General features: G+C 35.4%; 1 protein-coding gene across 1 annotated transcript in view; it reads left to right on the forward strand.

The window, feature by feature from the left end:
* Positions 1-18,914, forward strand: part of acap3b (ArfGAP with coiled-coil, ankyrin repeat and PH domains 3b) — an 80,274-nt gene that overhangs the window by 48,141 nt on the left and 13,219 nt on the right. Inside the window, exons 7-16 of the mRNA XM_051122560.1 lie at positions 9-53; positions 136-231; positions 2,387-2,461; positions 3,472-3,483; positions 14,805-14,917; positions 14,999-15,050; positions 15,138-15,238; positions 15,309-15,420; positions 17,097-17,305; positions 18,220-18,289. Coding sequence (XP_050978517.1) covers positions 9-53; positions 136-231; positions 2,387-2,461; positions 3,472-3,483; positions 14,805-14,917; positions 14,999-15,050; positions 15,138-15,238; positions 15,309-15,420; positions 17,097-17,305; positions 18,220-18,289 — 885 coding nt within the window. The remainder of the gene's footprint in view (positions 1-8; positions 54-135; positions 232-2,386; positions 2,462-3,471; positions 3,484-14,804; positions 14,918-14,998; positions 15,051-15,137; positions 15,239-15,308; positions 15,421-17,096; positions 17,306-18,219; positions 18,290-18,914) is intronic.

The following is an 18,914-nucleotide window of genomic DNA, read 5'->3' on the forward strand; positions in this document are numbered from 1 at the left end:
TTTCTCAGATCAATGTTCTTCAAGCCAAAAAGAAATTTGAAATTTTGGATTCGGTGAGTGGGTACAAATGCTATAATAAACCAGTGTTCTCCTTCTCCATAGTTCTGTTTATTAATAATTTCATCTCCTCCGCAGATGCTGTCGTTCATGCAGGCTCAGTACAGTCTCTTCCAGCAGGGCTTCAACCTCTTGGATGAGATCGACCCCTACATGAAGAAGTTGGCTGCTGAGGTGAGACACATCTACACATCTGCTCCTCCAGAATCAGCATCTCATTAACCGGTGCTCATTAGGGCTCTCTGTTCACCTGCTCTCCCCCGACACCTGCGCCTAATGCTGGACATACGCTGACGAGCCCCAGGCTCCAAATTAGCACAGGCCTAATGAGCGAAAATGAGGGATAACGTCTATCCGTGAGGTTGACAGGCACATTACATCTGTCTGATACAGGCAAAGACAAGCTGAAAATAAAATTCACCTTTGTTACTTAATTAATAAAGTCTTACTGTGCACGATTCAAGAAAAAAAGTTTATTTTTATAATGTTTTATTCGATTTTGGTCATTTGCTCAGCATTTTTTGCTGATGTAATCAAGGCCAGTATAATATAATGCAGCATAATAAAATTACATTTATGATACGGATAGTTCCGATCCTTGATTCTGATTGGTTGAGCCGCGTTTGAAGCTGTTGTAAATTACTCTACAAACATACACCCTACATTTTTGTGTTGCTTAGCAACCACTTTGTTGCAATCACAACCGTTTCTGAGGAGCTACATTGTTTGGCTGAAGAATAATCAGGAGTTCAAGCGTGTAGCAGTAAAAACGTATTGTAATTGTTAGAATGGTCACGGATCAACGTCTCCATGTAAAACTGATCGTGCAGACCAAACCATAAGTCGTAGAGACTTGAAACTTGGAGGGATGGTAGTACTCACCACCGACAACGTGACCAAAACTCACCCTAATCGGCCTGATGGGGGCACTACAGTGATCAAAAGTATGAATTGCTCATAACTCCTAAACCGTCTGTCACAGGATCAAGTGTCTTATGTCGTTGGAATCCTTGGCAGACAAAACGCACTCCTCAGATTTGATCGAAATTTTTAGGTATTTTGCATTTTTTTTTGAAAAACCTGCTTTTGCAAACTAGTCGTAGTTTTTTTTGCCTGATTGAAACCAAACTAGTGCAGGAAGATTCTCTGGAAAGTGAGTACCAGTAATCAAAAAAAGTTGAACTTGTTGGGGCCAATAGCCTTGTGGTCAGTACGCCGACATATAGCAAAACTGTGCTCGTGTTGATCCGAGTTCGAACCCCGTCTCGAGGTCCTTTGCCGATCTCGCTCCCCTCTCTCTGCCCCGTACTTTCCTGTCATCTCTCTACTGTCCTGTCCATTACAGTCACCAAAAAATATATTAAAAACAAAAAATAGTCAGAGCTTGGCCACTTGGTGGTGCTGTAAGAGGGCAAAAAACATAAAAAAGGCTATAACTACACAACCGTTTGTCCTATCAACATGAAAAGTGTCTATAAGGACGTTTGCGAATCTCAAAAAACACAGCTGCCATTGGACGATGAATTTTGAGCACCTATTACACAAGGTTAACGGAGGCCGGTTGGAATGAAACTGTTCGATTCACAGCCCAAAGGTCTGAGAGACATTTGAAAGAAATCAGCCACTGTGGGGCGTAAATGATTGTACATTTCACGTTTTTTCAAAACTTCAGGAAACCTGCTGAGCACATGCGACAGGTGATTCTAAACAAGCATGCAACGTTTTAAGGAGATCAGACCACAGCTGGTGCTATAACAGTTATAAATGTTAAAAAGCATAATATTTCTATGATAAATTACCTGGATTTGCCAAAAATGCTTTTTTAAATTATTGATTTAAGAGGTTACAGGCTCGCTAAATAATGTCTTTTTTCATATGTGCTTAAAAGCCTTAAAGCGCTTGAAACCCAGTAATCGCTGCTTGCAGCTAAATTGTTTTTATTAATATCATTACACTTAATTTGCTCTGTTTTATTTTGTGAAACCTTACTACGTATCTGGAATAACCAGATAAAAGCAATAATCCCTGTAATAAATTCACTGTAAACCACGTCTTCACAGGGATTATTGCTTTATTAACGTGACATAATAATGAATTAGTATTGTGTCCTACTAAATACTGTTTTACCATGTCACACCATCAAGATTAAATGTTTTGTTAACGCAGTTTCATGTTGTCTTTTACAGAGAAAGACGACTGACATTTGCATACACACATACATTTTGCTAGAATAGTTAACAAATAATTGTAATATGCAAATAGTATTTTTTAGTTTCTCTAGTAATCTTTTTTTCCCAGGATAACAGTGTTGTATGTCTTTATATTTCAGTTGGATCAGCTGGTCATAGATTCAGCGGTGGAGAAAAGAGAGATGGAGCACAAACATGCCACCATACAGCAAAGAGTGAGAGCTTCTATTTTCCATATCCTTTTTTTCATCTTCCCCTTTGACCTTTTATCTTTCTTGTCTGTTAAATTTTCATTATTTCTCCTTCTATTCCTCGTCTAACTGCCTCTTTCCATCCGATGGGTGATATGAGACAGTTTCTGCTCATAGTATATGAAAACCCTGACCCATAGAGTCTTCTCACATCACATCTTCAGTTTAATCTGGTTTAACAGATCTAGGTGTGACTGAATTATTAAACCTAAAATCAAAAGGGGTAGAAAGTGGTTTTCTGAAGCGCTGACACACTTACTGTCATAATATTGTTCTATCACTCAACGGCTTTGCTGTCATGTTCATGACAGCGCATCTCAACTTAGCTCTTAGCGATAACGTTTCTAGAGGAAGCGCTCTCCTTTCACATATGTTTGCCTGGGTTTGTGTCGTCTGTTTGTTCAAAGTGCTTCATCACCATATCAATAAAGGATGATGTTCTGTCCAGTCCAGATCTCCCCGGGAATTTGGCCCTCAAGACACACACACATGCATGCACGTTCTCTAACATCCATCTGTTAGCACATTGCAGGCCAGCAGGGCATCACTGCCAACAGATCCGGGCCAGAAACACTCTGACTTTTCCCCGTGACCCTCAATCTTTGTCTCAGCTTGTCTTTGTTCAGATTCCAGTAGTATTGATGAGGCATTTCTGGACAAAGCGACTTTATTTGGCTTGGTAGATTTAAAACTGAATCTGATTTGAGTTGATGCTCATCAGTCATAAGTGACATTACCGTGACTATTTGCATTGATCATTGAGCTCTAGACATGGCAGTTTGGCTTCATTAATGATCATAACTAATGTACCCAATTAACAAGATGATGGATGTGTGTTGTAAAAATTCAAGTGCAGTTGTTTATGAATACATGCATGCAGCACATTATAAAAAGGACTGAAAAATATGTAGTTAATTTTCATTTTCTTTCTTTTTTTCCTCTCTGTCCGATGTTGTTGTGCCGCCCAAATCCAGACTTTAATGCAGGTGAGTCTGTTTTCTCATAATTCACAGGTTAAATTGTTGTTCTGGTTATAGATGAATAAATGAATGCTAACAGAGCACATTTTGCTCTTGGTTTGGCAGTAACCAGGATCAGAAATTAACATTTTTCCAGCCATTGGTTGACAAATTTGAGCTATAAATGCATACCTATCTTCAGTCTGTATATTGTATTCTTTTCGAAACTTAGACTTCTGTAAAGCTAGCTCACATTAAAGTTTATCTTCAAAAACACTAATAATTTAATAACACAGTTAAATGGAAAATCAGATCTGAAAATTTCTATATCAATAAAGTATCATGTCGATACTTAATATACAGTAATAATTTAATAACAGTATAGTATACTGTTGCGGAATTTGTAGTATTTAAAATGATTAATTTTTAGTACTACATTTTATGTTTTTCAGACAAAATGGGGTGTTTTATTTAAACTAAATAGAATAAGGTTTTTTATATTGGTCATTTATTAGTTGCTTATAAAGTTAACCAATTGGTAACTAATTGCTTATAAACCATGTAATAGCACTGTTAAATGTAATCCTAATCAAATTATAAAAAAATAATTATATTCCATTTTCCACACTATATATTACAATACTGTGACATCTAAATGCACAATGAAATTTTGGTGCATCTTTGTGTTAAACCATTTTGCATTTCTGCATTTCGTAGATGCTTTTATCCATTTGTGTATTTAGCTAATCTAATTTTCCTTGCCAGCATCAGGCTGTACAGCTGCTACAGGAACACATCATGTTTTCCGTTTTAGGTTTGAATGAATGTGTTTTTGTGGTGGTTTAGTCAGCCTTAGGGATGGATTGATTGGTGATCTATAAAGAATGGCTCTATGGCATCACATGCCACGTTTGGTGTAATCAGTGTGAGTGTGCGTAGGCAGCACAAAATCACATGGACAAAACAACGTTTAAAAACAAAAACGTTTCCCTGGAAAAGACATTTTCACAGCAGCTGGTGTATTTGATGGATGTTCTAGATGTTTAAACAGCAGCATCATGGATTAACTTTATGCGCAATTTTTGGAGAACACGTCTTGCCAAAAAAAAAAAAAAAAAAAAAAAGAAAAGAGAGAGATTGATTTCCAACGTTTTTTTCAGTCAGAGGCACGTGAGGCTGAACCTGTCTCCTCACCCACCGGCTTTTGTGTCACTGGGACGCTGGGGAATTTCATCTCAGCTGAGCTCTAAGAAGCTTATGCAGCTCTAATGAAAACCAAAAAGTGTTTTTTATAGATTTCCTCTTTTGCATGTGGAACCAAAGATCAGCATTTCAAATTTGTGTTTATAGTCTTAGCAAACTCATATTTCATTGTGAGTAAAACATCATCATAATGGAAAAGGCAAATCAGCCAAAATGTCACAAAATGAAAAGGATCTTTCCAGGATCTTTTAACGTCATTCTCTCTTAAACACACGTGTTCACCTCACATGCCCACATCTCTCCCCCCCTCTCTCTCTCTCTGTCTGGTTAATTCTCCCAAGCTCTCGCTCTTGTACAGTCTAGTCTCGTATTCCAAACAAATCAATGTACAGCACGTTCACTGTTCTTGTGTCTGCTGTTCTCACCAGAGCTGTCAAGTTGACTTCAGATATGTGCTATTAGGGATAGAAACTAAGACTGAAGTATTTTAACTGAACAACAAAAAATCACAAATTAAAAAATGGTTTGCAGATAGAAGACATGACATTAATCACTTAAAAATTAAATTAAAAATACAATTTATACACAGTCACTTCTACGAGTAACATGTTTGTAATTTCAAAATTAAAATACATTTTTATATTTTTTGGGAAAGCATATAGCTTTAAATAGCTGTCCTGATATTGTAAAAAAGAATAAAGCTTTATTACCCTCATAATGCATTCAGAATCTGCATACATTTTTGGCATTCCCAGATCTATTTGTACCCAGTTAATTGTAAGCTTAAAAACAGTTATAACTTAATATTTTTCATCTAAAACCATGTTGTATCCACTCAGTAATTTCTCATTAATAAGTGACTGAGCAAAAATGTACAAGTTTTAAACGTTACTGTGTAATTACCATGTTATTACTATATTCTGAAATCTCAAGTTTTACAAAAAGGACAGAAAAAAACTTTGTGATGGGAAATTGATTTTGAATATCATTATCTATAAAAGTATCAGCTCCACTGAAATCAGTGAATTTAATTACATTTCTTCAAACGTATAATAACTTCTCAAAACGTTACAAATTTGTAACAACTACATGTTTTCTTTAGAAAGAAAGAAAAAAACATAAATATTACTCCGAATTGTTGTTTAAATAAAATATATTTATTTTCCTTGCACAACTTTGACTTTTAGATGGAAAAAGATCCATATTTCATGCAGCAGTGGTTCATCAGTAGTTGTGCATAAAATGAAGTGTGTGATATGAGAAAGAAGCTAAAAATATTTTTACAAAGGTATTTTGAGACAAATCTAACTCATACACTGTAAAAAACACTACTTAAAATAATGTGTTACCCTGCTGCCCTAAAATTTTAAGTTTAGTCAACTTGAAATGTTAAGTTGTACTAAGTGACAACTTAGATATTTGAATTGACTAAACAAAACATTTGGTTTGTTAAACTTAAAAGCTGGGCTTGTTACCCAGCTGCCTTAAAATTTTAAGTTGAATCAACTCAAACATCTAAGTTGTCACTTAGTACAACTTAAAATTTCAAGTTGACTGAATTTAACATTTTAAGGCAGCCGGGTAACAAATTATTTTAAGTTGACACAAAAAAATTTTGTTTGTTTGTATTGTTTTGTTTTTACAGTGTAGATTAAAACAATGTGTGCATAAATATGCAAATCTTTATTCATTTCAGAGATTTTTTTTTTTTTTTTAAATCTTGCACTACATTTTATTTAGTTATTTTATTTATTTCTATATTTTTAAATTCTGGGTCAAAACACACCCGAATGCGTTATGGGGGTTTATAAGAATTAAATTAAAAACAATTTAAATAATTTAAAAAAATAATTAAATATTTGACAGAAAACCCTGTAGTTTGGCATAATATTTGTGAAAATATTGCTAATATGTTTAAAATATTTGAATCAAAGTCTTTTGGTAGAAAGGGAAGGGCTCCAGGTGGATCCTTCAAGAGACTCTGGAGTCAGCTGAGGTCTGGAAGTGTCTCTCTATGGGCGCTTTGCCTACTTCTGCCCCGGCCAGCACAGTTAAACACGGCAGATGGCAGAGACCCGATGCTTAGGGAGGGCAAGAGGTGGCGCGCCAAAAACATGGACAAATTAGTGCCACCAACTGTCCCAAACAGGCGGAGCTTGACTCGAGAGCGCCGCACACACAAACACACGTGTGAGCGTGATTGTCTGCAGGCCAAGAGTGTTATTTAGAACATGACTTGCAGATGAATCGAACCTCCTGTTTCTGTAACACCAGCAGGATTTTAGAGGGCAACATGAGGTAAACATTTACAGGACAGAATCTGGAAGGAGAATAAGCAGAGAATTTTAATGTGCTGTCCTGTTTTTGTCTACACTGCTGACCTTAAAGCAATAAATGGGACAGGAATTAAAGTTCTGTCATCATTTGCCCATATTTTGTTGCTGTTTTTTTCTGGCATCCAGCATAAAAGTTGAAGAGTTTTTGAAGATTATCCAAGCTGCTTTTGCTCGCAGTAAAACTGCACATACTCATTTGGTCTTCTGAAGCCACATGATTGCTTTGTGTGAGGGAAAGACTTGAATAATCTTAAAGGAGAAGTCCACTTCCAAAACAAAGATTCACATATAATGTACTCACCCCCTTGTCATCCAAGATGTTCATGTCTTTCTTTCTTCAGTCGTAAAGAAATTGTGTTTTTTGAGGAAAACATTTTAGGATTTTTCTCCATATAATGGACTGATACGGTGCCCCAAGTTTGAACTTCCAAAATGTAGTTTAAATGCAGCTTCAAACAATCACAAATGCAGTTGTAAACGATCCCAGCCGAGGAAGAAGAGTGTTATCTAGCAGAATGATTGGTTATTTTCAATAAAAAATACAATTTAAATACTTTTTTTCTTGTCTTTCTCTCCCTGAACTCTGTGTATTCTGGCTCAAGACAGTTAGTGTATGTCGAAAAACTCCAATCATATTTTCTCCCTCAACTTCAAAAATCATTTTAAAATCATCCTACATCGCTGCAAAAGTTTCAGCCCTGTCTATGCAACGTGAACATGCAAAGAAGATCAAACACCTTTAACAAAAAAGGTAAAACAGTGATATAGGACGATTTTGAAGTTGAGGGAGAACATGAGATGGGAGTTTTTCGACCCTAAATGTCATGAACCGGAACAAAAATAGTCGAGGCAAAAAGACAAGACGAGCGTTTGGCCTTAAAAAGTATATAAATTGTATTATTTTTTTTTAAATAACCGATCGTTTCGCTAGATAAGACCCTTCTTCCTCAGCTGGGATCGTTAACAACCGCATTTGGGATCGTTTGAAGCCGCATTTTGTGTTTGGCCCCCACTGACATTACATTGTTCAAAAGTTTGGGTTTTTTAAAAATGTATTTTCATTTTTGGAAAGAAATTTATATTCCGCGAGATGCATTAAATTAATCAAAAGTGACAGTAAAGACAAGACAAAACTATTTCAAATTCTTTTAAACTTTCTGTTCATCAAACACCCCTGAAAAAAATATCAAGGTTTTCTTAAAGCATATTACATATTCAGCAGCACTCCATACAATATTCATCAGCACAACTGTTTTAGACATTGATAATAATTGATAATAGTAACTGAATAATTGAATAATTGATGATAGCAATGATACTGAAAATTCAGCTTTGCATCACAGCAATCAATTATTTGATCAAATTAATAAAGCCTTGATGAACCTAAGAGACGTCTTTCAAAAACATTTTAAAAAATCTAACCAAACCTCAAACTTTTGAACAGTAGAGTACATCCAATAATGATTTTCAAAGTTATGAGATAAAAGGAGAAGCAGGCATCAAAGAACTGGGACAAAAATAACTTACAAAAACAGGAATTTGAATTATAGAGAGAAGTAGGTTGTTAGCCAGCTAGAGAAAAGAATGAGGAACAATTGAACTGTGGATGAAAGAGAGTGAGAAACTCCTGGGAGAAAGAGAACAGCTGTAAAGTCTGTAATAAGCTTAAAGCGTGCAGCATGTTCGCTCCCGTATGTTCAGCACACTTCCACAAAACAGTATGTCGTCTGGTGACCTCTTGACCCTGAGTGGAAATTAACATCTTTACCATGTATCATCTTCTGACCTGGGCCAGTAGCAACCTTCCAGCAATGCCTGCTAAAAATCATTCACAACACCAAAGCGACGCTTGTCTAGTTGTATTGTGTTGGTTTAGCAAAATCTGAAGTCTATTGCGGATATAGATATTCATGTATGCATGTAACTACTGATGCAGACGCACAGTCAACTTTTCTTAAGTGTTCATGGACTGGCTTCGACTAATTGGCCAATTATTGTTCCAAAACGGCGGATGGCTTACATATAACAGCCTATAGAAACGGCTGCTAAGAGGCATTTATGTATATATACACTACCAGTCAGAAGTTTTTGAATAGTAAGATTTTTAATGTGTTTTTTTATTTATTTATTTTTTTTTATCTATATATAAAGAAGTCTCTTCTGCTCACCAAGCCTGCATTTATTTGATCCAAATTACAGAAAAAAACTGTAATATTGTGAAATATTTTTACTATTTAAAATAACTGCGTCCTATTTGAATATATTTTAAAATGTCATTTATTTCTGTGATCAAAGCTGAATTTTCAGCATCATTACTCCAGTATGTTTTCAACATAATAATAATAATAAATGTTTTGTGAGCAGCAAATCAGAATATAGAATGATTTCTGAAGGATCATGTTACTGGGGTAATGATGCAAAAAAATTCAGCTTTGAAATCACAGAAATAAATTACATTTGAAAATATATTCTGATAGAATGCAGTTATTTTGAATAGTAAAAATATTTCAGAATTTTACTGTTTTTGCTGTACTTTGGGTCAAATAAATGCAGGCTTTGTGAGCAGAAGAGACTTCTTTTAAGTATAATCAGACTACTTTTTGATTACTTATGGCCTAACTTAGGCCATATTGATTTAAAAAGCAAAATCTTGTACCATGCTGATATATATATACAAAGAGGAGAAAAATGTTTTTTTTTTTTTTTTTTTTGCTATTAAAACATGATGTATTAATTTCCACAAAACTGGTAGACTTTCTAAATGTATAAAAGCGGTAGGCTATTTTAGAAAGAAAAATTCAAAAGAGGAATTAGGGAGAATCAACAAATTATGAATCATTTACTGCTACTGCATGAATAATATGCAGTTGTGTAATCAATAAAAATAAACTGTAGTCTGATTATGACTAATTATAAATGTAAAATCTAATTACAAGTACTTAATTTTTGTAAACCAGATTACATGCAATCAGTTACTGTCTTTGACAACCACCAGTAGCATCCCACTATTGCACAGTGAGTTGTGCATGGACAAACTCGACAGAAAAAGTAAATATGTGTAGTTCAAAACTTCTTTTTTGATAAACGAATGTGGGCAGCTGCGATTCCTGAGCGGTGCCGTGGGCGGAAGCGTCCTGTTGATTTATCAAATGATTTATCTGCAGAGATTCCTAAACAGTGTCTCTCTCCTCCTCCGGTGACAGAGTTACGATCTCTCTGACTGTCCCACCACCTCGCCGTTTTACTGCATCCTCGTGTTGCATCTGTCAGTCGTAACACATGCACACACACTAACTCACTGCTCTCACACTGGTCTTTTATTCACATCTAACCCGCTTGTGGCACCCTTGGGGTTTCCCTTTCTCAGTCTTTCACAGAGTTACGGTATGTCGCAGACTCAGCTGCACGAGGTGGCTTTATGAGCATGCAGCAGTGCTAATGTGGAACACAAAACTGCACTGAGAACCGGCATTTGTTTATATTATTTCACAGGCTGTATGGGAACATGAGCAATTTCTTGTGTTGAAGGATGTGCAGTTATTGTACTCATAAATGTTCAGGTTCACTTTAATGCTGTTATCTCAAACCATGTATAAAAGGATGAAAGGAGAAATCTTAAAATCTCCTTCAAAACAAATGTGTTAAGTTCGAATGTATGTTTTAGATTTCATAGATTTTTGAAAAATGTGTCTAATAATTTCAACAAATGGCTTTAAAAATGTCATGTGGTGTAACATCAAGTAAAAAGTAATACAATATTTTCAATTTATTTATCATTACAGTATAAAACAGTAATTTTGCAAAATGTGATTCTATTCTATATACTTTCAAATATTTTATTCCTATGATCAAAGCTGAATTTTCAGTATCATTACTCCAGTCGTAAGTGTCACATGATCCTTCAGAAATCATTCTAATATGCTGATTTATTATTAAAATTATCAATGTTGGCAACAGTTGCTGCCAATTTTTTTTTTTTAAACCAGTGATACTTTTTTCAGGATTCTTTGTTGAATAAAAAGTTAAAACACAGCATTAGAACGGCATTTATTCAAAATAAAATTCTTTTCTAGCTGTATAAGTCTTTGCTGTCAGCTTTTATCAGTTTAACACATCCTTGCTGAATAAAAGTATCAGTTTCTTTAAATGAAAATAGATAAGATTAGATATATGTAATAGATGCTGTTCTTTTTAACTTTGTATTAATCAAAGAAACCTGAAAAAAATATCACTGGTTATAATATATTAAGCACCACAACTGTTTCCAGCACTGAAGACTGGAGTAAAGAGTTGATCGCAAGAATTAATTACAATTTAATGTATATTAAAATAGAAAACATTATTATACATAATAATAATATTTCAAAATATAAAAAAAAAAATCTTCAGCCTTAAAACTGCTCCCAAACTTTTGAACGGCATACATTTGTAATACATTTTGATATGTATTACACATACAACACACACTTATTTACAATTTTCAATATAAATGTTCAAAATATTATATTTCAAAATAAATTGATGTTGTATCTGTAATATTTTGTAATGCATTTCTTCAGTAACTGATTAGTTTTGGTGTAGTGATGTCATGGTGGAATCAATAAGGACATTTTATCATAATCCGTTTTGATTATCTACAATTATTATCTGTTTTTGTGTGTTCTTGTTTTATAACGACATGTGATCCACTTGTTGGAGAGTGTGAGAGCTGGAAGAGCGAGGTTCTCTGAAGGGGCTTTGAGGGGGCAATAATGCTTGCTTGATTAAACAGCAATAGTGTTGCATACTGTCAGACAGATGGACGGGGCATTTGAAAACACTCGTAAATCCGCGAGTGACGCAGTGGTTTCTGTACGTGGCAGTGAAATGCTGTTTGCGTTCGGCTCTCTGGCTGAGGTCAGGGGCCAAAGCGAAGAGCAGAGCACATAAATCGACAGCTGTATGCTAATCATGTGAATATTGAGCGGTAGAAGCGTGACGCGCGAATCCGCTGCTGGCATTCGCCTTTCTCTCGCGCTCGAGTGAGGAGTGTGCACAAGATCAATGAAGCGCGTGCCTTTGACTTTGATGTGAGATGACTTCACTGTAGGGAAACACGAGGACGCTCTTAGCAAAAAGCCCTTGTTGCTCTATTACTACTGATGCTGCTGGATAAACATCTTTTAAAGATGAAGATATTCGGGAGGTTGAAGTACACTCTGGTGAGTTTGAATAAATCATTTGTGTTTAAAACAGTTGAGGTATTAGTATTTTTTAGCTACATGTACTGCATGTAATTTAGCTTATGTGTTTTTAGTGATCTTATTGGTGCATTTTGTTATTAGTCGATGTTTATTTAGAATTTTACTTACTGTACAATATTTCTTTATTTATTAAGTGCAGATGTCTTCAAACTTTATCAGGCCAAGAGATGAAGTAGGGACATACATACTGCTGTAAAACAAAATTTGCATTTTAAATATGACCCGAGGACAGTAAATGCATGCATTTTGTGCATTTGCATAGGATACTTTATGATGCTTACATTGATTGCAAAGGCATTAAACTCATAATTATTTATGTATAGTGTCATACAGTCAAACCAAAAATTATTCAGACTCCAGACATAATTTTTGAACTTTTTACACCACAGACTAAACTAAATTAAGCATTGCTTGTTTTGTTCAACAAAGTATTCATAGTTGTGTAAATATTGTCATACTAACAGTTGTCTGAGTTTTTGGTTGATTTATAATCCATTATATACCTTTCTATCAAAGTTATCTGACATTGTCAAGTTGAATTTGATCTGACAGTTTAAATCTTTAAATTTAATTTAATTTAAATTTAAGTTCTTATTACCATTTTCTAAATTATAGCAAGTAAACTGTGATAATGTGAGAGATGTTGAAGGTGTCTAAATACATTTTTAGATTTTAAATTTTACTGAATACATTTACACTTTTTAAATGTATTATGCATATTGTCTTGGTAAAGCAGTATATAAATATAATTTTATTAGGGCTGGCAAATACAAAATAAAAGTTTGTCAGCCCTAAATTTTATATCAGTAACATAACTTAAAAACAATAAAATATTAGTGAATTAGGAAATGTCTTAAAATGTACAGTTGCTATTGTATATGGTAAGCAGGGTTTGAAATTAATTGATAAAAAATCAGCTGTGGCGGGTAATTAATCATTTGTTTTGAATGAATGAATTGAATAAATGACTCAGCAACTCGCTTATTAAAACAGTGGCTTGCCACCACCTAGTGTTAGGCCTAAGTTTAGTTTTATATTTAAGAGCATAATCCTATCTATCATTTTATGTATCTATATTCTAGTTTTTATATTTAAAACATTAATCTCATAATTTTTATTTAGTTTTATAGGTGCAGTGTAAATGTCTCAGGCCTTTTTTTTTTTTTTTTTTTTTTTTTTTAAATGTTTTTTTGGCTAGTAGAAATTATGAATGTTGTTTGAACATTAATTTGTGTTGGCAGTGTATGTACAAATCTACCCTATAATGATAAAAATCCATGCAGTGGTTTTTAATTAATCTGTAAAAATAATATCCCCTTTTTCGAATCGAGCCGTTCTCAGATGCCTGTCATTGTGGCGTCACACTGACAGAGGCCGCTCCCACAATAGTTGATTGACATGAGCGTCTTACCTCAGATCAGCTGTAACAGTCCGACCTCCATTGTTTTGATGAGGGATGTAAGTTAGACAAGAATATCTCCGATTGAGCGATTGAGGTGTTGTGTTGCTGAATGTAATAATGAACATAGTGGTCGTCATTTACTCCCGACATCTGAGCCGCTGAAGATGCAGTGGATTACGTTTGTTTGTGAAGGGAATGCGCCTCCCGATCTACATATATCCGTCTGTTCACGCAAATCATTCGTGATTCAGCTTCACTTACAGCAGAAGTGAGTATTTTTGTGAGGGATTTTTATGAATCTCTGCAATCACCTTTCCTAATAACGTGCTAGTTAGCAAGTTTCGATGCTAAACACGCTAAATGCAGCTAAAGTAAACCGGCTCGTCACTCCACAGAGAGAAGAGAGGGGCGGGGTGAGCAGAGCTCATTTGCATTTAAAGGAAAAATACCTAAGAATGGGATAATTTTTGCAGAGCTCATTTTGACAAGGTAAAAAGGGTGTTGTTTTACACAACCATTGAGAATTTTTAACCAAAGTATATTATAGACTTTCCAACTTGTGGAAAATGGGCATCCGATGACCCCTTTAAGATTTTATTGTAGCATTTTTCTGTTCTTTTTCCATAAAATTTCTATTTAAAATTTTTTGTTTTGTTTTGTTAATAATTACTCATGTAATTTTCATTGGGCTTGTTCAGAAGTTCAGAACTGAGAGGCCTCTTTTCATGTTCTTTAGTTCTTTCTCTTAAATGCTTTTGAAATTTGACTCAGTGAGTTTGTTTGGTTGTGTGTGTGCGTGTGCGTGTTTGTGGCTCAGAGCACAAAACTCGAAACAGCCGTTGGAATGTCAGTGTCATTGATGCTGGAGGAGAGTGATTCATTCAGCATTTTACCAAACAACATCTCAATCTCAGCACAGCTGCTGTATAGATGGAGCGATACCTGTGACGGGGGATGTTTTAAGAGGCTGCCAGTCATTATTGATTGAAATGAGGGGATTACGTTTTGACTGATAGGGATTAAGTTTTGTCTTTTGTCTGTCTCGCAGAAGGCTTAACAAAACAATAAGGCTCCTCAGTAGTGACTGAGAGAGAAGAGCCCTGTTTTTGTGTTTTACTGACCTGCGTGAATCACTCAGAGCCGCTCTGTTTTTATGCATGACAGGATTTTGCATACGATGACTCCAAAGTGGAATTCAATGTTGATGCTCCTAATGGTGTGGTGATGGAGGGATACCTCTTCAAGAGGGCGAGCAATGCTTTCAAGACATGGAACAGGTAAGAACAGGTTCGATTGTCGGTGTGTTTTTCATTTTGTGGAGAAAATCTGATCTCGAGTTTGTTTTCCTCTCCGACAAGGCGATGGTTTTCAATACAGAACAGTCAGTTGGTCTATCAGAAGCGACTAAAAGTAGGTGGTCCGACTTTGCTATGATTCAGATGTTAACTTTTAGCAAGTGATTTTTGTGGCCTGACGTTGTAATCTGCTGTGTTGTAGGACGCTTTGACTGTGGTTGTGGAGGACCTGCGGCTTTGCTCGGTGAAACCTTGTGAGGACATTGAGAGACGGTTCTGTTTTGAAGTGGTGTCACCTACAAAGTGAGTACTGTGCCGTATGCGCTGTGTGTTTGTGTTTGCGGTATCTAATATCCAGATCTACCCCTATCAGGAGCTGTATGCTGCAGGCTGAATCTGAGAAGCTCCGTCAAGCTTGGATCCAAGCAGTTCAGGCGAGCATTGCTTCCGCCTACAGGGAAATTTCTGAAAACTATTACATTGAGGTCAGTCCTTCTACAGAACTACTCACATCAATAGACACACTGCATTACACATCAATATAAAAAGTACAATAGGTGAAAAGTCATTTTTAAGTTTAGATCTAGGTTTGAAATAGGGTCAAATTTGGGCAATGGAAGTGTCTAGAATACAGAAACGTAAACATCTGTTAAAGGTTTCATTTAAAGTTTTCATACCGTTTTAAAGAAAAGTTTCAATGTGTACATTAATAAATTACATCCAAAAAGTTACTTTTTAAATTAGATCAATTAATTTCAAATAGATGTATTTTAATATCTTAAATTATCTTTTTTATATATCACATTCTATAAACAATGGTAATTCAAAGTGCTTTACATACAAAAGGAATTAAAATAATAAAAACAATTTAAAAATTGATTTAAAATGAATTAAAACAGTTTTAATTATGATTATTAAGTTAAGAATAAATTAAATATTATTACAGCCCAAGACATTTTACTAACTAAACTAACATTGCCTAAAATAGTCATAAAAAAGCTAATTAATTAGATTTTTTAAGAGGTATGCTTTCCTTGAAACACATTCATGAGGATCTTCAGAGCAGTGTTGCCAAGTCCATGGTTTTCCCGTGGAATTTGGGCTACTTTAACACTGTTTCCACAGGTTGTTTTTGATGTCCGTGGGTTGAAGCGAACCCAATAATGTAACATTTATCCCCTGAAATATGAATTTACCAAGGGAACCCTGACAAAAAAAATGTGTATTTTATCCCCTGGAATGCGATTTTTAACGCTTTCAAAACACTGTTGGGCTAGTTTTGACTAGCAATTGGGTGGGTTTTGTTGTGAAATCCTGGCAACCCTGCTCCAGAGGTCCTCTGTTATCATTTCCTTTTGTTTTGTTTTGTTTTGTTTGTTTTGTTTTTCTGCAGGTTGCACCACATGACAGGACAAATATTTTTTAAATGTTTACAAGCTGTGAAGGACTTAATGCCACACGAAAATATGTTTTAAATGTATTTTTTAAAGTGTTTTTTTAAATAAATATAATAAATGAAGAGTTCATTTGCAAAAACAGATAACCATGTTTTTTCATTGTGCGTTCCAGTTAATCTCAATCAAACTGCAGTTGGGTTATTTTGATTTAAGTAAAAATAACTAAAAAAAAATACAGCTAACTAACACAATAAAACAAAATAAAAACAATATGACATAAAAACATGATTATCTGTTTTTGCACATACACTCTTCAAATTATTAATTAATGAATACCATTACTTTTGGGAGGATTCGCACCACATGACATTTTAAAATCGGACCTAAATTTGTCATAAAAAATATCTAATTATTTTAGGAGACTTACTGGCTTTTAGACACAGTCATGGTATTATTTCCTCATTTTGAGGGGTTTTTCTTCATGTTGGTCGCACCACATGACAGGACAGTAGGACAGTTTTGTTTATTATTATTATTAGCAGTAAAGGACTTATTTTTATATTAAAAAAATATATACATTTCATATCATTTCATATTCAACTCATTATAGAAGAGGTACATTCCAGTAATTTTGTGTATGAATGGCATTTTGTATGTGCTTTTAATTAAACTAACAGATCTGAAAATGAGCATAATAGCACTGACCCACTTACAACATAGTTTGAAACGTGTCAAGTTCAGAGCATAAACTTTTGATTCCGCAGCGTTTGGACAGGACGGCGTCTCCCTCCACGAGCAGCATCGACTCTGCCAGCGAGCCGCGGGAGCGTGTTGTCAGGGGAGAGAGCATCCTGCAGCGCGTCCAGTCTCTGCCGGGAAACGAGATCTGCTGCGACTGCGGTCAGGCCGACCCTCGCTGGGCCAGCATCAACCTCGGCATTCTGCTGTGCATCGAGTGCTCCGGCATTCACAGGTGAGAGTCTGCTGGTTGTTTTAAGGAGAATTCAAGTTCTCCACCATGAGCCTGCCGCATTTTAAATTACAGGAGGCATTTCTGGTTTGGAAAGTTCCAAACAAAAAGACTGAAACAAATCATACGGTTGCACTACAAGTGATCCTGATAAGTCAGTTTGACAGAATAAGCTGGAAATGTTATGTTTTTAGACACCGGGTGAATAACGTAACCCTTGCTATTTTAATGCAACAGGAAAATCTATGAGCTCTTTTCACTCCACTGAAAATGCTTATTGTTGCATTCATTGAGTGAACCTTTCACATATTGTTTACATTTTACAGGTAGTTAGTATTCGTGCTAAGCATCATGGGGCATAGGAAAAAGGTGGATACTACAAAGCAGTACAAAACAGGCCATTGTTATTTGACTTGTTCACACAGCCTCTCTAAATATCTTACAGTCTTGATTTGACTGAAGATAGACGGGCCTTAAAGCCACCTGCGTCGGAACTTTTATCCCAACTACATCACTCATGACAGATTGAACTCAACAGCAGAATGGCTTTACATGAAAGCAGGCCCTCATCCGTATGACGCTCGTGTACACACTGCGTCACACCCTCAGGGTGAAGCGCCTTTTCTTCAGTTCCTCTGCAGATTAGCGGCGCCAGCCTGCTAATCAGATTAAAACTCTCCTGCCTCCTCGAAGATGAGCGTCCGTGAATGAACGTCAGACAGAAGCCTCATAACACACACAAGCTTTAGATTTGATGGCGGTTCTGTGATTGTGACAGGTGGAGGAAGACTCAAATACGTCCTGCCTTTGCTAAACTTTGCCTAGTCTGAATGAAAAAGTGTAAAAAGTGTATAAAAAAGTGTGCCTAAAATAACCTCGCTGAGCATGCTTGAAGAGTTTATTTTCTGTCTCTGCAGGAGTTTGGGCGTCCACTGCTCTAAAGTTCGCTCTTTAACACTCGACACGTGGGAGCCAGAGCTCATGAAGGTAAGATCCCAGTCAGAGCTAAATGAGTGAATCTCACAAACCTGTCATGAGTCTGTCAGTATCCTATGGAAGCCCGTTTCTGCCAATGAGTAAAAAAATAAAAAAGGTAATTGCTGTCATTTTTTCTTAGAATTGCATCACTTTTTTCTCAGAATTGTGCAATATAACCTCACAGTTGTGAGTTATAAAGGCAGAATTGTGAGATATAATCTGAACTCGAAATTCTGACTTTTTTCCCAGAATTGCGTCATATAAACTTGTAATTCTGACTTTTTTTCTCACTATAGCAAGTTTACATCTCGTAATTCATTTTTTTTACTCAGAATTGGACTTTTTTTTCAAACTATTGTGAATTTACATCTCTTATTCTGACTTTTTTCTCTGAATTGCGACTTTATATAAAGTCACAGTTCTAACTTTATAACTCGCAATTGTGACTTTTTATCTCACTATTCTGATTTTATTTCTCAGAATTGTGAAATTTTTAGCTTGCAATTCTAACTTTATAACTCGCAATTGCGAGTTTATATTTCACAACTTTCCAAAAAAAATGAAAAAAGTCGCAATAACCTTTTTTAATAACCTCAAAAAAGGTTATTTTTTTAAGGTTATTAAGAAAGTAAGA

The sequence above is a fragment of the Labeo rohita genome, chromosome 11 (genome assembly GCF_022985175.1).
Source record: "Labeo rohita strain BAU-BD-2019 chromosome 11, IGBB_LRoh.1.0, whole genome shotgun sequence".
Lineage (NCBI taxonomy): Eukaryota > Metazoa > Chordata > Actinopteri > Cypriniformes > Cyprinidae > Labeo > Labeo rohita.